The sequence below is a fragment of the Larus michahellis genome, chromosome 1, assembly GCF_964199755.1.
Source record: "Larus michahellis chromosome 1, bLarMic1.1, whole genome shotgun sequence".
NCBI lineage: Eukaryota > Metazoa > Chordata > Aves > Charadriiformes > Laridae > Larus > Larus michahellis.
This window is the reverse complement of record NC_133896.1, coordinates 184,579,774-184,603,678: the sequence shown is the minus strand read 5'-3', so window position 1 is coordinate 184,603,678 and position 23,905 is coordinate 184,579,774. Positions and strand designations below refer to the sequence as shown.

General features: G+C 39.6%; 1 protein-coding gene across 4 annotated transcripts in view; it reads left to right on the top strand.

The window, feature by feature from the left end:
• Positions 1-408: 408 nt before the first annotated feature.
• The window catches only part of TDRD3 (tudor domain containing 3), a 113,554-nt gene continuing 90,057 nt past the window's right edge, over positions 409-23,905 (top strand). The window contains exons 1-2 of one of the 4 annotated variants that reach the window (XM_074564553.1): positions 826-935; positions 9,186-9,341. Coding sequence is in view for 2 of the 4 variants with exons in the window: in XM_074564530.1 (XP_074420631.1) it covers positions 895-935 (41 nt within the window). In the remaining 2 variants the exon portion in view is untranslated. Of the gene's footprint in view, positions 936-9,185; positions 9,342-23,905 lie in introns of all 4 variants that reach the window. The other 3 variants (XM_074564538.1, XM_074564530.1, XM_074564546.1) reach the window with 3 other exon arrangements.

Here is a 23,905-nt window from a genome sequence, read left to right as displayed (position 1 = left end):
AGGGAATAGACTACCATGAATGAACACAGCGCTGCCACCCTGCCCGTTACTGGTGCCTGAGGTAACTGGGCACTTACAAGAGCAGTAACGACACAGTGCCATTCTTTTAAAGTATAATCCCCATTAAAAGGGCAGATCACAAACCCGAATGTTCACGTCAGTGCCCTGCGTTCTAGGGAAAAGTATTAAAAAAAAAAAAAGCACGTTAAAGAAACACAGGAACATCTTGTCACTCTAAAGGCTGAAAAAAACAACCTTTCTCACGCACAATACCCATTCTGAAGGCATGGAGAAGACTCTTTTCCTGCACAACGTTATCAGTAATAATTTATAGATGAAACGCGTTTAAAATAAACTCTTCCCGCTACTAGAAGGAGGCAGGCCGCTGCCCACCCCCGAGCCGGCGGAGGCCCGTCAGGGGCCTGCGTGAGGGAGGCCTCACCCCCAGCGAGGCCGGGACGGGACGGGCCCGGCCTGAGGAGAAACCCGGAGGCCGCAGGCAGGGAGCAGGCAGGGCCCGCGCTCCTCCGCCTCCTAGCCCTACGGCACCTCCTCCTTCTCCTCTGCCCTCACTCCTTCCCTTCTCCGCCATGGCGGCAGCGGCTTCCAGGCAGGCAGCGGGACGCCCTCCCCCGCCGCCTCCCTCATCCCCGTAGCAGCCGGTCGCGGGCTTTGTTCGTCTTTGCCTGCGCCGCCTCCGCCCCTTCCTTCCCTCCCTCCCTCACCAGAGAGCTGGCCGGGCCGAGCGCCCGGAGAGGGTCGAGGGAACGAGTGGGCCCCGCGTCCCTCCTTCCAGCGCCGGGGCTCCCTCCAACAGCGCCCGGCGGCCCCCGCGCCGGCCCGGCCCGGCCCCGCCGCCCCGAGTTCTGTGGGTGAGCGGCGGCAGGAGGCGCCATGGCCGACAGGACGAGGGCGGCGCTCTCCGAGTCAGGCTGGTAAGTGGGGGGCGACCTCGCACCGCGGCCTTCCCTGCCGACGGGGCCGGGCCTCGCCGGAGTCCGGTCGCCACCCCAGGGGGAGTGGGGCTGGGGGCAAGTAACTCCGAGCAGCGGTGTGGGGTTTGGGGTGTGTTCGCCTGTTTTTGAAGCGCGCAACGGTGAGGGGACACCCCCTCCCGAACTCCGGCTTGGAGCCAGCGGCGGTGTCCGCGGGAAGGGGGTGGCCGCCTGCCCCCCGCGGTGGGCTTGGGGCCTGTCCCTGGAGCGGGGAGCAGCTCTCGGCCCCCCCTTGGTGTCCCTGAGGAGAGGGGCCTCCCCCGGGGCCGTGAGCCTCCACAGGGCTCTGGAGGGTCTGGTGGGCCTGAGGGGTAGCGGGGGCCCCGCTGCGGCCTGCCGGCCTCCCCCAGCTCCTGCCGGCCTGTCCCCGCGGCCTGCCTTGGCTGGGTGTCGGCAGGCAGCAAGTGCCAGGAGGCCTGGTGCTTGCCGGTGGCCTTACTGTTTTTAATTACACCGCCCTCCCTTTCAGCAAGGAAGTTCAGATGGAAAAAGTGGAGGTAAAGTAGGGTAAATACACACGTGAGGCTTGAACGCAGGTATTCGTGTTTTTGAGTCAGTCCTAACCATTGGGCACACCGCATCTGTTTTGAAACAACATGTTTCACTGAGTTAGGCTTTTCAAATATCTATTGCAAACTCTGCATCTCAGCTACTAGCCTGAAGGTGTTTTGGCACTGTTGACTGGAAGTTAATTTTTTTTTTTAATTGATCAAAGTAATTTGCTTATTAGTCAACATTTAGTGTTTTTTTCCTAAACTACTTACAAGTCTTTCACCAAAACAAAAGCTCAGTATGAACTACCAAAACACAAAGCAACTTACTTTGGTCATAATTGAGAAAAATTGCTCAAATTATGAGAAGCATTGTTATTTCCAGTGGCATTTTGGGGATATTTCTATTCTGCTGTTTAACTTAATGGTTTTGCTGGATCATGACTTCGTGTATCCCTAATTGTAAAAGATTAAAACAGGCATCATATGTTTTAGAATAGAACAGAATATTTCAGTTGGAAGTAACCTATAAGGATCATCTGGGACAACTGCCTGACCGCTTCAGGGCTGACCAAAAATTAAAGCATGTTATTAAGGGCATTGTCCAAATGCCTCTTAAACACTGATGGGCTTGAGGCATTGATCACCTCTCTAGGAAGCCTATTCCAGTGTTTGACTACCTCCTTGGTAAAGAAATGCTACCTAATATCCAGTCTAAACCTTCCCTGGTGCCGCTTTGAACCATTCCCACGTGCCCTGTCACTGGATCCCAGTGAGAACAGCTCATCACCTCCTCTGCTTCCTCTCCTCAGGAAGCCACAGAGAGCAATGCAGTTGCCCCTCAGCCTCCTTTTCTCCAAACTAGACAAGCCCAAAGTCCTTAGCTGCTCCTCATAGGACATTCCTTCTGGCCCCTTCACCAGGTTTGTTGCCCTCCTCTGGATGTATTTAAGGACCTTCACAGCCGTCTTAAATTGTGTACACAGTACTCAGGGTGAGGCCGCACCAGTGTTACTTTCTGATAATAATAAGCAAATTGAGAAAACTAGTGTCTTCAGGTCTGCTTCTTGGATAAGTGTATCATATGTTTCAAAAATACTGTTCTAAGCAGTTCTAGAGTGCACAATCTTGTGATTCCTGTCTATCAGTGAATTTAAAGAATTGTTACTATTTATGCTAATTTTCATAACATTATTTAAAGGGAAGTTTTGACTGTAACTGGAAACTACCCCCCCACACACTTATTCCTGTCAGGAAAGAGGAAAGTTTTTCATAAAAGTGATTTTTACTTGCTTACATTTTTTTTTTTTCTTGCTTTCTATTGCATATTCAACATTTTATCACACAGTTTTCAATTCTTAGTTGTTTTACTACTTTGTCAGTTGAATGATTGCTCTTGGTAAATGGCTTTCCGGTTTTGGCAGTATAAATATGAGGTGCCTCTGAAACGATCTGTTATTCTGCAGTGTTTGTTTGTCTCCTTGGGGGCATATACTCTTGAATGGCTATAAACACTTGTTATTTTTGCAGTACTGCAGGTTGTGAGCCAGAGACTGAGACTGAAAGATGATTGGGCAAGTAATGGGCTATCAGGTCTACTGGAATTATGCCTTGACCTAGTTGCATTGGGAAAGGTAGTATGAAAGAGGGGGGAATGAAAGCATATACTTCTGAGGAATGTGAGGTGGAGTGGAAAAAGGAGTAATGCTTCAGAAATCATGTTTAGCTATGTGTTCATGCACTTTGAAAAAAAATAACAACTTAGACGTCCATGCTTTTAACTGTTTTGCTGTTGCTCTTATGCTTATGACTTTTCTCATATTATTGGCAGATCTAAAGGTTATTTAACACATGTATGAGTAAGCCTTCAGTGGTATTTAAGGTAGTATATTTCTGACTATGCTTGATGGTTAAATTATGTTCTGTACCAAATTAGTTGCCACTGTTGCTGTCACTTCATGTCAAAATGGTATGTTTTCTTGCACAAAAATGAAGCTGAGTTTATACGTTAAAGTCTGTCTCCGCTTAAACTGCAGAAACACTGTGTGGTGTTTCAAACAAAGTAAGAAACTGTTGTTCTTCCGTAGTTGCAAATCTGCTAGCTTGCAAGATACCGCCTGTACTGATTGGATTTTACTGTAACTTTCTTAAATCTGTAAAGATAAGGAGAGTTAATATAGACACTTGTTTATGTGAATTTTTGCAATTAGCTTTTTTTTAATGATTCTGAGTACAAAGTAATTTTTCAAGTGAAGCAGTAATACAGTGTAGTTAAAATATATCACTGCTATACTATATTTTTTTCCAACTAGGTATTGTAAGAGAGTCATCCATCGTAAAATTGCCTGCAAATTTGTCATGTTTGCCTTTTAAGCTTGTTTCAATATATGAGTTATATTTTTATCAGCTTTTGAAAGATGAAGTAGCCCTAACAGTGGTAGCTAAAGCTGAGATTTTTTTTTTTTTTATGGTGGTGTTTTATTGAAATGGGTGAGACTCCTGTAGTTTGTGTGCAGAATTGTAGTTTTGCTGAAGACATGTCCTTGCAGCTGTCTTTAAAATTGTGCATTTTTTTGAGGCTAGTTCTTTTCATTATGCACTACACTGTACCTTGGAATGACATACTGGCTCTGACTTTAGAGATGAGGTAAGGTATGTTTGTATTACGTTGCAGTGAAAAAGATATTCTGTCTTGGAACGGAAGGTCTGTCTTAACTTTGTATTTAGTTACCAGAGACACTTATGAGGGTGAAGACTAAGCCGCAGAGGGAATTACCTTTTTGTGTTGTTATAGTTACATTCATGAATTTTGGAACCAATTTTCCAGTGTTCCCTTTACAATATAGACCTTAATGGAACCTTAATTATTGAATCCAGTTTTCTTGCTAGAATTGAAGTTCAGAAGGATTGCAGAACACACCCTCCTACGTAAAGAATGAATCACATAACACTTCTCGCTATCTTGCAACAGATTTTTTTTTTTTTTATTTGTTTGGGTTTTTTTGGGTTTGGTTTGGTTTTTTTTGGAAGTCTCCCAGGTGGCATTTCACAAGAGAATATGACAAGCCAGGACCTCTTCCGTGTTCTAAATCTTTGCAGAACTTGGGAATTTATTACATGGAAGTACCTGTACATTGTCAAAAATGAACAATATGCCATGTCCTCCAGCAGGTTTAGCCTGTGGTCCCACAGGTCTTGGGTCTGGTGACTGATTGATCTCTGAATGTGGGAAAGCAAGAAATGCAAACTGGATAACTAAAGAATTTTTTTAATACAACTAAATGTACGTGCAAGTTCCTTGTCAAGCAGTACACATTTTTTTAATTGCAGTATGTGATGCCATAAAAATTAGTAAGTCTATGTCAAACATTTATAGACTTGTAAAACTTCACATATTTTAAAGATTATGTAAACAACATTCCAACTATGAAAAGTTATTCCCAGAGATGAAGAGGAATTGGAATTGTACTGGTTGTTTGGAAACAAAAGAATAGTGTTTAGTGATCGATGGGAAATGTAATTAGATCAATGGATTTATATACTTAGTGAGTGAAAACTATGTAGTTGGTGTATACCAAACTATTTTAAACTGAATTTTAGGTATTTCATCAAGTAATGTGCTGCATACTGGATAAGTCTGGATTTCAGATTGGTCTGTTCAGGCTCATTCTCTGTAGGATCGATCATATGATGTGATCCAAGCCGTAAAGCAAAAGCAGGTGCGTGCCTGGAAACTAGTGGAAGTGCTCACAGGGGTGAATCTAACACCTCTTTCTAAGAGTGCAGCAGGAATTTGGCAAAGTAGTCAGTTCCAGGATCCTGCAAGATGATCTGCTTTTCCTACATGTTCTTTTGCTGTTGCACCGAAATGTCTTTGGAAAGCTCAGCTGAAACTGGTCCCTGCATACCCAGCAAGCCCAGGCTGGATACAAGATGTTCCTTAGACAGGGATAACGCAGTGATTCACAGAAGAGGTGCATCTGTTTTGACGTTTGTGACGCTCCTTTTGTGATGCATGTATGCATTTTGTGAAGTCTGGTTTGTACTTTGAAATCTCAAAGTGCCAGTACAAAACAAAATGCCACATCCTTGCATTTTTTGTCTGTTCAGGTGTATCCCTTACTGGCTGGTCTGATGGGTTTGTGTTCTTGCTGGGTCGTGAATAATGGGTTGTTAGAACCTGAATTCTCTATGTCATTTTCACTCTGGAGGAGCAGAAGAGGTCCAGTGTTTTACCTTCTGTTATGGGAAACAAGCCCAACAAACTAATACAGATAGTTCAGATATGGGTTTTTTTAAAATTTTTTTTTTTTGAAGATGATGCTAGGTGGTAAAAAATTATTTGTATCAGATAGAATCACCCCAGCTTTCACAAGAAATTGATTCATGGCTATAATTAGTAGTTAAAAAGATGCAAAGATGCATAGCTAAAATAAGGAGATGGAAGAAGGTAAGGGACTGATATGTTTGAAGCCCCACAATTTGTAGGAGAGAAAACTGAAGGGAGAGCTTAGTGAGGTTTATGTAATCTGCAGGCAGTACTTAAGAAGAAAGCACAACTGTTACTCACCGAATCCTGCATAATTATTGCTCACTGAATGCTGCAACACTAGAATTAGAGAGCGCTTACCAATGCTAGCGGCAGACTGGTTTGAAAATGGGTAAAATACTTGACCAAGGGCCTCAACCAAATCCTTATTTGCAAAGGATAAAAGGTTATCCTGCGGAATAGTACAGTTGGTTAAAAAATGATAAACTAGATAAATACATGATTTCTTCAAGATGGAAAAAACGTTACCAGTAGATTTCTGCTAAGGTTTATCATATTAAAAACTAGTCTTAAGGACTGATAGTGTTGTGGCACCATAATAGTTTGTTGATATATGGGAATTGGTAAAATCTCAACTGACAGTGTATTTGCAGGAAAATCTTATGATACCATTGCCTAGTGATTTCACATACAAATGCAGTTCAGTTTTGATGGATGCCAAATGATGCTCATGCGGGGAAAAATAATGCAAACCTATCTACAAGTGATGAGCTCTAAATTCAATAATGTTACTTACTCAAAGAAGGGCAGTGGTCAGAAAGCCATTGGGAATTATTCACAAAAAATAAAATAATTGTTAGGTTGTTATGTATATCAATTCTATGTCCAAATTGTTAACAGTGTGCATTAATGTAATCGTCCCAGCACGGCAAAGATTTCATAGATGGTAAAAAAGGGGATGAAAGGTGTGGAAGATCCTCTGTGCTGAGAAGATGAAGATCTTTAGTCTGGAAAACAGAATAATAAGGAGAGGGGTGATAGAGGTCTAGAAAATCTGTAGATCATACAGAAATGATGAATAGAAAGCAAGAATAGCTATTTTTCTTAAGACAAGAATTAGGCCACCCGGTAAATTAAAGCTGCTGCTACCTGATCAAAAGTAAAGCAGCTTTTCAAGCCATGTGTAATTAAATTCTGGATCTTAATTGCCACATGATATTGTGGAGTAGAAAAATATAAGTGGGTTAAAATTGTAATTAGACAAAGTCAGGTAAGGATAGATGCACTGAATACTGAGCTTTACAGTGGAGTTGGACTACCAACTCTAAAATGGCTGAAAGCTAGGAATTATTCCAGACACTTCTAGAGATTTGGTATGTTTTACATTCTTTTTACCTGATTTACCTGTCATCTGGTTCTGTCCACCCTTGAAAAAAAGGAATTGTGTTAGATAGATCTAGACTGCATAAGTAAAAGCACCATTTATGTTCTTATTTTGATGTTGTAGGTAAGTTTCGTCACACTGTGGTTCTGCTGGAGAAAGGATTTTCTCCTCTTGATTGCAGGGGGGGAAGAGGGAATGGGAATTAGGAGAGAAACGAACAGGACTGTTGGAAATAAGACAGAGAGAAAAGACAAAGCAACTGTGATAGTCCCCCATGCACTCTCTAATGACAGAGATTGTGGGGTTTTTTTTTTTGTGTGTGTGTGTATGGTTGGACTCGATGATCTCAAAGGTCCCTTCCAACCATGAAGATTCTATGATTCTATTCTGTTGTATGACTCAGTCTCACCTGTGATTTCCACTGCCTTACTGCAGCTCAGCCTCCAGGTTTTCATTAGTTGCTTGGAGAGACTTTTCTTCTCTGGTCTGGTTATGCCAGGTCTGAAATTGATTTATGCATCATCTTTGGGGACACAGGCTTCACCTGCTGGTTTCTCTGAATAATCTGCTAGGAAGCTGAAGCACTAGTATAAGATTAGTTGATTTATAGAATTGTTGCAACTTGGAGTGAAGATGTTGCTACTGTGAACCCTTTACTCCACAAAAGAAAAAAGGAAAAAAAAAAGAAAAAGAGGAAAGAAAAACTTAGTCTACTTGCAACACACCTAAAGCTGAAAGTCCATTAAATTGTAACAGACCTTTTTTTAACACCCATCTTTTCAGTGGCCTTACTTTTCTTGATATATTGTGTTTCAGGTTGATTCTCTCCAGTCAATGAGTTCTGTAGGAGTGTGTAGGCTTTCCGTAGCTAGTCTCCTTTTTGGAGTCCTTGGTGGTTTCAGATGTATTGAGTCTTGTTTCAGAAATTATTTACTTAGTCGTGTAATTCATAGGCTTTGCTATCTTTTTGAGACACAAATACTTTATCAGGATAAGTGTCACCTAATATCTTTGCCTCAGTGGCATACTAGTTTCCTTCTTTCTGACTGTTTTTGTCCCTGTGGTCTTTGATTGACCTGCTGGTGAGGGGGGGTAATGTTGCAGAGAGACAGCCTTGATACTTTGAAGCACTGCTCAGCAGCAGCCAAAACACTGGTGTGTTCTAGCTGCCAATACAAAAGCACAGCACTATGAGGGCTGCTACGAGGAAAATTAACTCCACCTCAGTCAGATCCAATACAGTCATTCATACTGATAACAAACTGATATTCAGTAGGCTTTTATGTCTGCGTATTTTACATAAGTGTTACTGATGGATAAAATACATCTTAATGTAAATAATACATGTAGGAGTATGTAGAAGTATGAAGCTGTCCTGAAGCTTAACTTAGATAGAATTATGCTTAGAAACGTTGGATTTTAAAAATCGTATACATTGGTTATTTTTTTATAGATTGCTTATTAGGTGATAGTCATAACATTATTAAAATAAATTTAAGACTGATTCTCCAAGCTGTGCATATTGTTTGTATTTTTGGGAGTAGTACGTTTTCTGCTTCTATGGAGCAAAAGGAAGATATTTAATTCCAATAACAGTAATACAGCTGACAGAAAGAAAAGAAAGGCTGTCTGGGGGATGAATGGTGTATGAATATTTCTAATCACATTTTATGTACTTAATATAATGTATAGTTGTGAGATGTCAGAATTTAGGAAGACTGAACAGATCTAGGACTGAAGTACCTTTCAGCTGCTTCACGCATTTAAGGAAAAAGAAAGTTAGTGGTTTAAATAATCTTTGTAACACTGGTAAGTAATTGAACCATGATGGGCATTCTTGCATTGGCATCATTTTGAGCCCTTCACTTTGAGCAACGTGGTGTAGGTATTAAAAATGGAAGTGATGGCATTAACTGACAGCAAGTGAAGACTTACTGTAACAAAGAGTTAGAGAACAGACTGCTGAAAATGCTTCTTTCTCAGGGAGTGCTCTCTGGGGACTGTGGTCAAGCCTGGCTTTTTCTTTGCTGTTGTTTGTCTCGTAGTGCTCCAGGAGCTTCTTGTGCTGTGTCATGTCTGAAAAAGAGCTGTTGAGGAAAGCCAGAGGAGAAAAAACCATGTGTGTTCAGACAGCTTCAAGATACTCTCAGTGGCGTGGCAGCTGTGTCTTTGGCACGGCCCCAACATTTTCCTGGGGAAATGTGAGTGAGAGACAGTATTCACAGCTTGTATCTGAGCAAAAAAAAAATAATGAATTTCATTAGATGAAGAAAGAAAATCCTTCTCCTTGTTGTGACTTTTGTGTGTCAAATTGCTGTGGCCTGTTACGAATCATGGAGTAGCAAATCTTCTCAAGGAGCAAAGAGTGCAAGAGCTCTTGTCCAGTGCTTTCTGACTGCAGGGGCTGTTTTAGCATCTGCTGTATTGCAGCAGTGCTACTTGCTGAAAGCTTATCTTATCAAAGTTTGGAGTTAGTGAGGTTATCTTGGGCACATCTCTGGGTGTTGCCTGGAAAAGTTTGACATTTTTGCATTGCGGCTATTACTGCCAGATAACAGTGTGTGTACTTATCATTAAATCTCTTCTATTAAGTAGTTGTAGAGACTCATGTTAACATTTTTTTTGGTGATCTGATGAATTTTAAATCCGTTACATTCTTTTACTGTTGCAAAATACAGTATGCAGTTATCTCAATATATAAATATTTATTTAGATTTGAATTGGGATATACCATTAAAACATGGGCTATAAGTGTATGCTGTCCAGGATCCTTACCAAGTGCATTAATACCATTATTTTCCCATTTTATGAAGATGTAAAATCACTTACTTAGCTCTGATATTGATGGCAGTACACCGAATGGGGAAAATGCACCTTTAAACACCTAGGTCATCTTTTTATGTAGTATTGCTTGACAGAACAATAGAAATAGAAATTACCATTTATTTTGGAAGTACATTTATACTTCTCTCTTTTGGTTGAGGTTACTGTAGTTACTGTTAGGGTAGTTACTGTAGTTACAGTGGGAGTGGGGGAGAATTTAAAAGGCATCAGGGCAGTTAAGTTTACTAGGAGGTTCCAAATACATACTTTTTTTTATTTGTTAAACTGTGATCTTGTATCCAAGACATATTTAAATGCAAAGCAGGGATGTTGAATTCAAAATTACTTTTTGGAATGGTAACACTAATGAAGCATTAAAGTTTTCAACTTAGAACGCTTTCTGTTTTGCAGTTGAAAGTACTTGCAAGTGCTGAGGTTTCCATTTAATTGTTATTTGGAGGGAGAGTGTGAGGGGGGGAAAAAAAGTCAGTGAAGAAGTAGAAGAGAAGGTGGGTGATTTTCAAGGGTCTGGTTCTGACTGTGCAGAGTAGTGATTTCTGAACGAGGCGGGCGTAGTTTGTGTTGAAGCGATGAACTGCTAATGAATGCTGAGAGGATCCTTATGTAAGAAAATACGATCCATCAAACTGCTTTTTGTTAAAAACAGTATGTATAATGAGCACAGTCATGATTTTTGGTTTTAGAAACTTATTCAGGGTTGTGTTTTTTAATTTGGATGTAACATACATGTACACCTGTGTAATACACATAATCATTGATAGACTGGAGAGTTGCTGTTCAGCTAGTCTAAGAAACATCTTGGAGTTCTGCCTTGTGGCAAGTACTTGCCAAATTGCTCTGCAACTTGTCGCTTGAGTGCTGTCTGCAGTTTTATTTATTTTTGATACATAATATCAAATTTGTTTGTCTGTAACTGTGAAAATCAGAGTAAATGAAGGAAATGGATGCATCAATGTGTATACTTAATATCTTAAGCTAAACCAGTTTGAGTTTATTTAAATAGTTAAAATTGTTTTTTAATATGTAACACATAATGATTTCAAACCATTTTTGTGTCATTAAATAAAGTATGTAACAATTTTTAAGTATGCAACAATTTTTATTTTATTGTTTTTTTTAATGGCTGATGAAGTCTTCTACTGTCAAATTGGCCTGAAGCTTTTCTTGCATACATTTCAGAATTTCTTTTTGAAGGATTGGCTAAACTGGAGAAAATCCTTGTGGAATGAGCAAAGGAGGAAACAAGTTTGGAGTGTTTTTTATGCTTGAGGGGTTGAGTTTTGTTAATCTACGGAGTTTTCAACCTTGATAGATATTTGTTACAGAAATCCATGATTGATGCTTGTTATGATCTTGGACACTGAGGCAAAAAGATTCTCTATTGCATGGTTTTTGATATGGAAAAAGATTTCCTTGGACAATGCTGCTAAGGATTTACCAGTGTGTAATTTTCTCTAAGTTTGGGAATGGGGAAGAGAAAGGAAGAGGAAATGTCTTTTTTATCATTTCATTACTGTCTCTTCTGTTTTCTTAGTTTACATTTCAGTTCCTAACCTAACTGTGTCACCACATGGTAGTAACACGAAGAAATGGAGAAAGCTTAGTTTAATCTAGCATAGTAATTGCTGTTACGTTCTAGCTATGACCATATTTTCTTCATGCTATTGCACTAGAGACATGGAGCTCATTGCTTTATAACTGCATAATTCCACTCTTAAATGTTTTCCAGTTTCTTCTTTAGGTTTGAGTTTGTAATTTTTTTTTTGTTTTCAGTGCAGAATAATTACTGTGTTCCATTGTTGTTTGATTCTTAAATTAGTAACATAATTTTTACCTTCTGATAACAGTAATAACTGACTTCCCCTCTCCTTCAGTTAATGACTGACCTCAAAAAGTAATTTTCTGTCAGATTAAATGTTTCTGTGACTGACTTAAGAAGGAAGGGAAGTGAAAGGTTGAGGTAGAGCATCATTCAAAAAAAGCAGAGAATAAAGACTGTATGTTGCTCTCCTATTACACATCGCCTGGCTGGCAGGTTAGATGAGTGTCTTGAGCGTTAGAGCCCTTAATTTAAATCTATATTCTTCCTGAGCCCTCAATGCTGAAATACTAAATTGAAAATATTAATTAAACTAGAGAATATGAAAATAAAGCCTAGAAGTGAAGGAATTACTTCAGTACCTGATTTTTACCTATTGTTTCAACAAGAATGTTGTAAGAAGTAAACCATATGAAAGGGGACATCATTTGGTGTCTTGCCATGTTTCTTTTTTGCACTTTGTAGCAACTGCAGTGAAATGCAATGCAGGCTTTCTCTTGTGCAAACTGTTTTTTTAATTTTTACTAACTTTGAAAAAGTGTTTCATATAGTAAACCTTTGCTGTTATAGCTAGAAGCATTTAAATAAAAAATACTACCTGTTAGGAAAAGTATGCTCCTGGTTGCATGTTCAGACTGCTCTTATGGATACCTAACTTGGTTTTGCAGTAGTTTGGCTGATCACCGTCGTATTTTTTACAGACCTATGCTTGTCTGTAGGTCAGTGGTTGAGTGAGACTTCTGTAGCTTATGTGGAGCTGATGAACTGCAACTTGGAAGTAATTCTTGGAAGCCCTTTAACAGATGGAGTAGTATTTTTTAGTTTTAGAAATGTATGAATCTCTGTAGCTGTAGAGCTGTTTAAATTAATTGTAAACATGTCTTAGTTTTAGTGTGTGTTCTTTTACATTACAAGAGTGTGCATGCCTTCACATTGCTTATTTTGAGTGATTTTTTTTGTAAATATGCTATAAATCTAGTTTTAAAGGTCTGTAGAACTGGCTATTTTTAGCATAAAGTAGAATAAAAAGAAACCTGCCACTTCTGCAGGGTTGAAAATAGCTTCTCTCTATGCATAAAAACTTGATGAGAGTTAAAATTATGCAAAAAGGGATGTGTGTATTTTAAGCATTGATGACCACAGCTGTAAAAGAAATTATTTTAAGCTTGGTGTTTTCAGTTGTAACACATACTTCGTTATTTCAATAGCGAGTATTTATCTTTCATCTTTATTTTATGAGCAGATTGTAACTTCTTTTTTCGTTTATTTGTTTTTTGGTCAATTTTGATATGTAGGATGGATGGATGTGTGTGGGGTGTCTTCAAAAGTTACATTTTTTTTTAGTTAGAGCACTAGAATCAATTCCGTAAGAACAGTACTCACTACCGCAGCTATTCTTGGGGACTTTGTGTTGGTGACAAAATTCTGTTTTATATATTTCAAATAAAACTGGAGGCATTTGCTTACTATGTTGTTTTGTTGAGTCAGCAAACACTGGGGGTGTTAAGCTTCTATTATTTCTGGAATTAATGCAAAGTGTCTTGAAGCAGAAGTAGTCCAGGTCTTTGACACTGATATGGAAGATATGCCTTAATAACAAAATACCAATTAATAATGTTTCCAAGTTTCATTTTTTAGTTTTATGGTTCAGTGCTGTTTCTGTGTGGTAATAAGGTGAGATTTTTACAGCTTGAATTGAGAAATATTAATAGACTCCTTCATGAGTACAGTTGATAAGCTAAATAAGGTGATTAAAAACAATCAACTTTATACTTTAGCTACTAAAGATATAGCCTTCTGTAACTTACATTGTATGAATATTGTATGTTACGTAGTCCAGTTTCAGTAGTCAACAACCAAGTAAGTATCCTTACTAGACAAAGTGCACAAAATGTTCCTTTGAGAAAGCATTTTTTGGGAATTAATTTTTATAAAGATGCCAGGTTCTGCTTTGTTTTGAGGTACTCAAAATGTCGTTTAAAAAAAAGAAGTTCGCTCGGACAGGCTCTGGAGAGGCTGTCCTAGCCCCAGCCCTTGCTCAAAGCAGGGCTAACTCTGAAGTTAGATCATCTTGCTGAAGGCCTTGTGTAGTTGAGCTTTGGATATCTCCAAGGTGGCCTGCTCCAGTGCCTAGCCACTCTTTGGGAAAACTTTTCTCTCCCATATGTATGGTTGAGATTTGCTATGTTTCAGCCTGAGTCTCTTGCACTTTATCATTTCACTCCAGGCCTCTCGGAATTGGCTTTGTCTGCTTACACCACCTTCAGATAGTGGGGGCGGGGGGGCAAATTAGTTCCTCATTTGGTCTGCTCTTCTTCAGGCTGAACAAACTTGACAAACCAAACGGCGCTCTCAGGTTCTGCTCCTGTGACATGGGCTCCAGCCCCCAAAAACATCTTAGGTGGCCTATCTTCAGTTTCTGGGTCGTCTCTCATAATGGGGAACTCTGAAACTGGACATGATATTTTAGACTTGGCTTTTCGCTGAGGGCAGGGGAATAATCCTATCTCTTGATTTGCTGACTACCGTCTTGCTATTGGCAGCCCAGTATGTCGTTAGTCTTTACTACTGTATGGCCGCACTGGTTTGTGTTCAAATTGTTCTTCACCATGAACCCCCAGAGCTGCTTTCTGTCCAGCCGCTTCCCAACCTTATTGGTTGCAAGGGCTATGGCTCAATGCTTTTCTTTGAGCTCCATGGTGTTGCTTTTGTCCAAGGCACTGCTGTGGTGCTGCTTCTTGCAAAGTTCGGTTTTTACTAGTGTGTCATCTCCTGCAAGTAGTTAATATGAACCATTAATGGAATGTCTTTTTGGGTCTAGCAGCTACTTAAACTTCTGATTTCTCAAATTTATGAACTGGAGACTAACAAGAAAGATGAAAGATCCTTCATTTTATGTGGAAGTGGTATTTTGAGTTAATTTCACTACAGATCCAAGAAACTTAAATCGTTCTGTTCCCCATGCACATCTTTCCTTGCTCTGTCTCTACAGTGGATCTTGCAGTTTCCTTTGCTGCGTCGATCAAAGTTTCTGTCCCAGTACTGTGTCTCTAATCCGGTCCAATAACTGCTGTCTGTAGAGTGTGACAGATATGCAGAGAAGACATCTCAGAATGTTTCCTCAGCTTTTAACTTGTTTTTTCAGCATTTCCTCAGCTGGACATTTTCTTTCTATATTAAATAGACTTTTTGACAAATTTCATCTGCATGGATCCATGCAGTTGTTTTTTGACCCTATGTAAAATTTTAGCAGCCACAGAATAGTGAATAACAACTTTATGTGCTGTATGAAACACCTTTTTCCTAAGTTTGCTGAATTTCCCACTTGCAAATTTAAAGACAGTGAATAACCAATCCCCTTTTTATCTCTTCAAAGTCATTTGCAACCATACAGATATGTCAAATCCCTTCTTCAGTCTTTTTCATGGCGAAGAAGCCTATTCTGTGTAGTTAAATCTTCAAAAGAAAGGCATTCTGTGTGTTTGATCAGCTTTGTTACTGTCAAATAAAGAAGGACAGACAGAAGACAGAGGATCCTGAAAGGAGGGAGGGTTTAGGAGAGGAAGTGATCTGACAAGGAGAAGGAGGAAGATGAAGGGAGATAGCTTGTAGATACATATCGTTCAATGTCTGTCCTTATAGAGGAAAGTACCAAATGACTGAGAAAATGTGACGTGATGAACTTGTGGTATTATTCAGCCCCCTACTCCCCCCAAAATTAATTAACAGCTTATTAAGCTAAATATAATGCATGATAAATCACATGCAGGTTTCAAAATTGCAAGTGCGTGGCCTTTGGGTGGTGCCTCTTAGCCCCTCGTGTACTTGTGAGTTCGGGTAAAAGGGTGAGTGTAAGAGTGTGAACAGTCGTTTGCCGATACAAGAGGTGGGGCTTGGCTTGCACAGGCTTCTGTGAGACTTGGTGACTGGATGTGGGTATGTTCCTATGTCATTAAACATGCAGAATAAAGGGGTTTAGCTTTATCATGCTATCTCTCTCTGTGAAGATGATATAGCTGTTTTACTACTAGGCAGATGAAGAGTGTCATCAGTTACTACTTCTCAGCTGAGAGGTGGTTATTTCTTGAGATGTCTTATCTCAGCTGGTTCTTGCTTTTCTGCCTGCATTCATTGGAGGCCTGACCCCATCATATGCTGTGAATTATATTTTTCTATGGAGTTGCAGATGTACATTTCACCATGTACTGTTTAGCTTAATGTTGTGACATACACTATTTTTTAATCGGAATATTAGGGCATAAACTTTAAATAACTTGCATTAAAGAAAGTAAGTAATCTGGTTTTGAGTCATAGCATCATGTGATTACTTGACTCTATTGATGAAATGAAAAACAAGCTGTAAATAAGCTTTTGAGAGCTGTGGAAACGTGAAAATGTGTTTGTCTTCAGGCTTGTGCCCTCCGCTCCTAAAATTAAATTAATTATCGTAAACTTTCCCCTTCGACTCCTGTGACCGCCTGTTGCAGTGCCCTTGGTGCTGTGTGATGCCTGTGTACTATCATTCCTTCATTTCCTTCTCGTGGTCTGTGCCACCCAGACACATTTGACTTCCTTTCACGTCCCTCTCTGTTTGGCAAGCACCAGTGTGTGTTATGGCTGGTTTGGAGCTAGGCGAGTGCTTCAATTGACCAGTTGATTGCTGCTGCTCGAAATGGATGAGAGCCAAGTTCTGTTTCCCTTCTCCACAATACAACTGCTAATTTGTATGTCTTGCTTCTACCCGTCAGCCGATTTCTGTGAAACTTGGGGGAACTCAGTGTCTCTGAGACCTGTGTTTGTCTGTCAAATTTGGCTGAAATTGGCCTGCGTGATTAGAATTCATCAGTGTGACAGGGCTGCTGGACAGACTGCATAATATATAATCATTGTTTTCTCAGGGTAATTGAATTCAACTGCATTTTAAAAACTTTTGGATTTGTTTGCTGAAACAAAAATGAAGAAACTAGACTTCATGTGAAATGGTTTATCTGTTTAATCTGTGAAGTGTTTGTTTTTTCCAAGTATTGAATACAAAAAGGGGGAGGGGAAATTTGGCAAAAGTGTCTGTCTCTTCCTTGTGCCCGTTAGTGCAGTAGCTAGAGTGTTTCAGTATAGGTGAAGTGGATATGAGCTCAGGCCCTCGGGATTTGAACCATGTATTCTGCCTCCTGTGAGAGCATGCTTTGTCTGTGAATCCCTAATAGACACGCTGTGGTGAAACCGTCTTTCTTCTTTGATGCCATTCCATGTTTTATAAATAATCAAGTTTCCTTTAGAATTGCCTCAGCATCTCAGGCAAATTACCCCTTAGGCATAGCGAATCAGTCTGTTGTTTTTTTTTCTTTTTTTCTTTGTCTCTGTGTGTATTTTGACATTTGGAGCAACTTCAACAGAAGGAATCGACAAAGGCTCAGATACCTAGCACTGGAACAGTGAAGAGATGCTAATGTTCATGCAGTGCTATGAGTTGAATTCTAATTTTTGTGCACGATGTTATTCTTTGTACAATTATCCACTGCAGTTATTCTTTGCTAGGAAGATGTGCAGCTGTGGCAAAGTGTTTTTAATCCCTTCATGTTTCTAGAAGCAGAAACTAAGCTCATCATTCAAGACAGGTTGGAAGTGACCATTTCCTGAAAGACTTGAGAGGTAAATAAAATTTCAACAGGTGCAGAAAGGATATTATCGATATTTGTCCAAAATAAAAATGGCTGAGAGGGGTGTCCTTCTCTTATGATTCAGTTTATAGGACTTATGTGGCTATTGGCAGATAATTATGCTGCAAAACATAAGAGAATAATTTTTGAAGACGTTCTCTTTGTAGAAAATGAAAATTTCAGTGCATCTTGTCTTGATTTGTGGCAATGCCTTCAAAATAAGGAAGATGATGATCCTAAGCGTTGCTTTGCAAATGTTACTTTTTCCCTACTGATGAGGCATCATGACTTGTCCTAACTCTGAGTTAATTATGTTGTTCTCTTCTCCCTGGGAATCAGAAAACAGAAGTTGTGAATTTAACTTCTCTATTTATCCTGATGCATTAATTTTGCTCACTACCACCTCCTTCCTTAGCTGGTAGAGATCAAAAGCAGATGCAGGCTAAAGTGTTTAGCTGTTAATTCTTCAGACAGAAGCAGACTGGAATTTAACTGATGGTGAAACCTGTAAGGAAAGCAGAATCTGAAGTAGCTGCGTGGGGGGTGGAGGAGGAAAGGATTAATGCAGGATAGCAGAATTGCAGTTAATTCTAAGTTTCAGTTAATCTGCAGTGCACAGAATAGAGAAGGGGAACATGTGTCTGCTGTTACAAAGTTTCCACATTTGCTAACATATTAAGTCCAGTCGAATAATTCTAAAGCAAGAAGAGAAAAAGCAAGAAAAGAGGAGAAAAACATTTTTAAAAAAGCAACAAGTTATCTGGCAAAATGGCTGTCATACTAGTTACCTGTTTGTGACAATAAAGACAGATTCATGTTGCTCCGTTCTTTCTGGATATCCTTTCTGAATGCTGCTGAAAGAACATCAGACTGCAGAAAACTGAGTGGTCTCAGTTGAAGTGATATTAAAAAAAAAAAAAAAGCAGAGACAAGTTTACTTATTTTGTCTTCCGCGCCGCCCCCCCCCTTTGTTCTTCATCCTTATATGTCACTTCTGTCACCCTTTTTTGTCTAAGTCCTGTGCATTTCTTTGTACTGAAGCTTGCAGTTTTCAGCCGTATAAACCGTTTAAAGAGACTTTTTTGTCAAGGGAAAGCTGCAATGTATAAAAGCTGTTGATGGCAGGAGCTGTCTCCTGAAGTCTTAGTCCCCATACAGCACCCCCCACCCCATGGCTTGCTCACAAAATACTTATCCTCATCAGTAAACATAGGTGGAGCTATGAAAACTCTTGTACTTAATGTTCTGTAAGTTTCCGTGATAGATTGTCATGTTGCCTCTAGAGGATGGAGCTGGAGTTCAGTAACTTCAGATGCATTAAAATTTTCAGGCTTATGAGCAGCATGTATCAATTTAATTCATATCAAGAATACTTTGTGATGTGCATGCTACTATACAGTTTATTGCGAGGTGAGACTTACAGTAGTTTGTGACTCCAGTTGTTAGCACGGAGATCAGGAATTTTTATATATCCATCAATCAAACTTCAGAGGAGAGGTGAGTGTGTGATTCCACATGTGAAGTTAGGCAAAACACATAGTAAAGGATTTGTGCTGGCTGCGGAAGAACAAGATGATGCCTGATTCAGGAAAGAGTCTGTGAGTAAAAAGGGAGTTCTCTGAACAAATTTCATAGAATCATAGAATGGTTTGGGTTGGAAGAGACCTTAAAGATCATGTAGTTCCAACCCCCCTGCCATGGGCAGGGACACCTCCCACTAGACCAGGCTGCTCAAAGCCTCATCCAGCTTGGCCTTGAACACTTCCAGGGATGGGGCATCGACAGCTTCTCTGGACGACCTGTTTCGGTGCCTCACCACCCTCACAGTAAAGAATTTCTTCCTAATATCTAGTCTAAATTTCCCCTCTTTCAGTTTAAAACCATTACCCCTCATCCTATCACTACCTTCCCTGATAAAGAGTCCCTCCCCATCTTTCCTGTAGCCCCCCTTTAGGAACTGGAAGGCTGCTATAAGGTCTCCCTGGAGCCTTCTCCAGGCTGAACAATCCCAACTCTCTCAGCCTGTCCTCGTAGCATAGGTGCTCCAGCCCTCTGATCATCTGTGTGGCCCTCCTCTGGACCTATTCCAAGAGGTCCATGTCGTTCTTGTGCCGAGGACTCCAAAGCTGGACACAGTACTCCAAATTTGTATGGACAAAGCAACTTTATGAGATCAGAACTGTGACCTGTGCTATTTGATATGGCTATTCAACCATTCTTCCCGAAAGCCAAATTTTCTGTTGTCAAACCATTAACTTCTCTGAACTTCTAGGTAATAAATAGCGTAATAGTTTGCCAAGTGCAGGTAGTGACTCTTGGTCTTTCAAAGGGTTATCAGTAATGTCAGAGAGATGGGGGCAGTCATGTTTGTGGAGAGGGATGTGAAAATGGTCTCATGAGGAACATATTTTTTTATTTTATTTTATTTTTGAGCAGACATTGGCTAGATCCTTAAATCTGTAAAGGCAAAATAAATACTTGGCCATAAAGGGTAAGCACAGTCTGAGTGTACAGGAAAACAGAAGCCCTTACTGAGTTGTTTAGGTAGGCATTTACAGCTTGTCAGTAGATTATAGAGAGGGGATAAGGGAAATGTCTTCTATTTAATCTCTTAGTTGATTCTATCAGACATATTTTCCTGTGTTCAGTGTGAGTTAAAGAATTCTGAGGTATTGAAAATATTTCTGAACCTTTAAGGTCATGAGGAAATTTTGTAGCATGTATATCTGACATCATGACATTAATAAAATACATGTTGCCAGAATAGAAAAATGGTAAGCCAGATGCCAAGTTGCTTTGAGCGTACTTACCAAAGTACTCTTTACCTACCTCCCTGTAGATATTACTGAGTTTCTCTGTAACTCTGTCTCCTTACTTTTGGATGGTGATTTGAGAGAAAACTGCTTTGCATCAGATACAGAAGGCTGAGAAGTGAAAGGCTGGGAATTCTGACTAGGGATGGAAGCAGAGTGATGAGGAAAGCTGGAGTTGGGATTTTCAGAAGTGTGGAGTTCATTCGTACATTCGACACGTACTTCTAAATTAATATGAAAATGCTAATTATCAGACAACAAAAAGTCTGATTTCAAGTAGAGCATTCAAAGTTAATGCTTGTCCTGTTGACACTTTTAACTAAAATCTAGCTATGCTTCATACCATATTGTGAAAGGAAGGTAATGTTATCTCACCTTACAGGAGCCCTTGAAGGCAGGTGTAATTATTTCATATTGTTCACTTGGATTCTCTGATGAGAATTAAGGGTGGCATAATTTTTTATTTAGTGTGGACTGCAAATAGTAGCTATTGAGAATAGGAGTGACTGCCTATTATGGTCTTGCCTATGCCTCAAGTATTGTGTGTAAATACACATAAAAAGACTGTTTGACCTTTAATGTTCTGGTATTGTCTTTGAAACCTTAGTGTGTCTTGAATATAATTTTTGTGTAGTAATATATAGATTTTGAAAGCAACCAGTAGATTTTTCTATATATCCTATTAGATAAATTATTGAGAGCTTTATTTTTCTATTCCTGGATTTTCTATTTACATGTGAAAATACGGTTATAAAATCAACTTGAGAACATTGTGAGAGGCAGTGCAAGCAGTTTATGGCTATAGCTGTGCTGATGGCTTTCAGTTGTGGTGCTGTGTGTGCTTGGACATGGCGATTTCCAGGAGGGATGTCATTCGGTCATTCTGATATGCTGCTGTCTCCCTTCTGTGCACTTCTGGAAATCTATTGCACCAAGCGATGGTGTTTGAAGTAGCAGTTTCTTTGAAATCATCGAAATCAATCTATATCATTTTTTGTGAGCCAACAAGTTCAGTCATTGGTGGAGGATGGTAAAATGATTCTTTTTAACTTCTTGGGCAAGTCCTTTACAAGACTGTCTGTGTGGTAGCTGTTTTTGTGTTCCTGTCAGAGAAAAGAGTGGGAAGCACAAGTGTAGTTCCTCCTAAGAAGGACTTTTTCTTCGATATTCAGGAAACCAAGGGATTTTTTTGTAATTCTCAGAAGACTTTGATTATGTATATACATATTTTCAATTGTTATTTCTGAGGAGGGAATTTCCTTTTTCCTACCGTTATGATTCTGCCTATTTTTGTAGAGGCTTTATCTTGTTCTGTGACGTACTGAAAGGCTATCTTGCAGTTGCGTTCAAGTATTGGGTAAATCTTAGCTTGTGCTTTGGAAAGTATAGCTTTTGTCTTGATGCTTGGTATCAAGAATGTGTCGTCTAGGAGTTATGCTCCAACAGTAGACACAGGCTTAATCCTCTGTCTAAATTTAGTTGTCTAAAATTTAGGTGCCTGTGTTGCACTAGTTACTCTTAAGTCTCCATGAAATTTGCAGAAATAATTACCTCCAGAAAGCCATTCATCTCTTTCGAAGCTAGGCGTCCAAGATAAGAAAGATAAATTGCTGTGGTGATTACAAATGGAGCAGAGAGTGACTCGTTCAGATTCAAATATCTGGCTTACCCTCTGCAGTGAGGGTCACTGCATCTCATCAGAACTGCTCAGGTGGCACTAGTTCAATTGCAGATTGCTTCTTCCCTTTTCTAGCTGTGGAGATATATATGTATATATATGTATATATATGTGTGTATATATATATGTATATAAAGTGTAAGTTGGCCCTTGCTGCATGCCTTTGAGGCTCTGGAGGTTTGGATGAGTTACTGCTGTTTGCTTTGACTTCTGGTTTTGGAGGCCCAGTTCAGAGGGTCAGTGGTAGTTCATAAAATGTTCCTTTACACCTGAGCCATTTTTAAAGTAGTATTTGTTTTCTGCGTTGTTTAGCTGTAGTTAAGATGGATGTAGAATACAAGCCAGTGATTTATTTATTTATTTTTTTTTTTTACCATGGTAGGCAATATTAATTGTTTTTGCTTTTTAATTATGTTTTTAATTATAGCAGCAGATGTAATAAATCACTGTATATAAAATAAATGTGCTTTTTTGTCTGCCTTTTCCTTGGAGGAAGATAACAGAGGAAGGAGTGTATTTTTGTGTGTGTGTGATCTTAGCAGTATTTCTGAACATGAGGTATAATGACCATGTTGCTTCAAATGTTTAGTTGTTGATTAAAAAGACTCCAAATTTGCTCATCAAAATAGCCGCTTTTTGCCTCTGAATGCTCCCTACCTCAAATTCAATTTTCCCTTCAGTGCTTTTGTGAGGTAGAGGAATGTTGTTATCGCTCTTTTTGTGGATGGCAGCTGTGGTAGAGGCTTTGCTTTCCCGTTGTAGGCGAAGAGGGCAGCGTGCCCGCGTGAGCCCAGTGCCAAGTCCTGTAGGCGCTACCTGGACAGGCAGGTGTCTGATGCCAGTGGAGACTAAGGGCTGGCGGGTACGACACACAGCTTACAGGAGTCTGGGATGCATCTGCCGGGATGCATCTGAGCTGGAAGCTGGTGGTGTCTCAAAACTACTAGGTACCTTAATAGAGAGCTCTTTAAATTAACCACATGAAGATATCAAGATCCTTGTTACTGGAATGCCTCGATTTCTGGCATATTCATCTAGTGTTTGAAGGCTCCAGTTCCTTGGGGAAAATAAAATCTGCAGTCTAAACTGAAAATTTTTGCATGATTTCTTCATTACTGCTAGCTGGTAAATTAATTTCTTCTTAAAGTAGGAAACTTCTAAACCTAAAGCTATTTATAGAAATAAAGAAACTTTTTTTGCAAACTTTTTTTGCTTTTCCCAGTTGTAAAAACCACGCAATGTGCCCTGTTACAATTCTTGTGTGTTTTGACTTGAAGTATGACAGCTTGGTGGCATATTTTTTGTAGCTCACTGTGCTGTGAGTTGACATCAGTGATACTACACTGTTAATACTGTAGCAGGTATGTAGGAATACTTAATTATAAATTAAATAAATCCTTGTGTTAGTGTATTGAAGTTAATTTTCACTGCATAAATTTTGGTATTTTTTGTTTCTCTCCTGTAGTTATAGAAGACAATATAAGGCTAAACTCAATGTGAAAGTTTCATTTCTAATTAAGCAGGCACAATTGTACTGATAAACCTTCTGGATGCATTCACACTGTCAAAGTTTGTAGAGGAAAGGTATGCCGTGGTTGTGATTTCGTCAGAAAATACTAATGACACCAGGAATGATGCTACAAAACCTTGAAGTCATAAATCCTTAGAAATTGTAAGTTGTCTCTATTACATTGTGGCAAATATTTTGACAGTGAAGTTCCTATTTTAGCCTCTATATGGGGAAATGTAAAACAGCAATTCCAAAACTTAGGGTTGTTACCTGAATTGGGGTTGTGACAGGTGGAAGCAGGGTCACAATAACAAACAAAAATCTTTTTTTGTCAATTCTGTAATAGTTTTCAACCAATGCTCTGAATTATCTCAGCTGTAATTGTGTGCAAATGCATTGGATTTCATATTGAATGCTGGATGTGAAGCTGAAAGTTACAGTTAG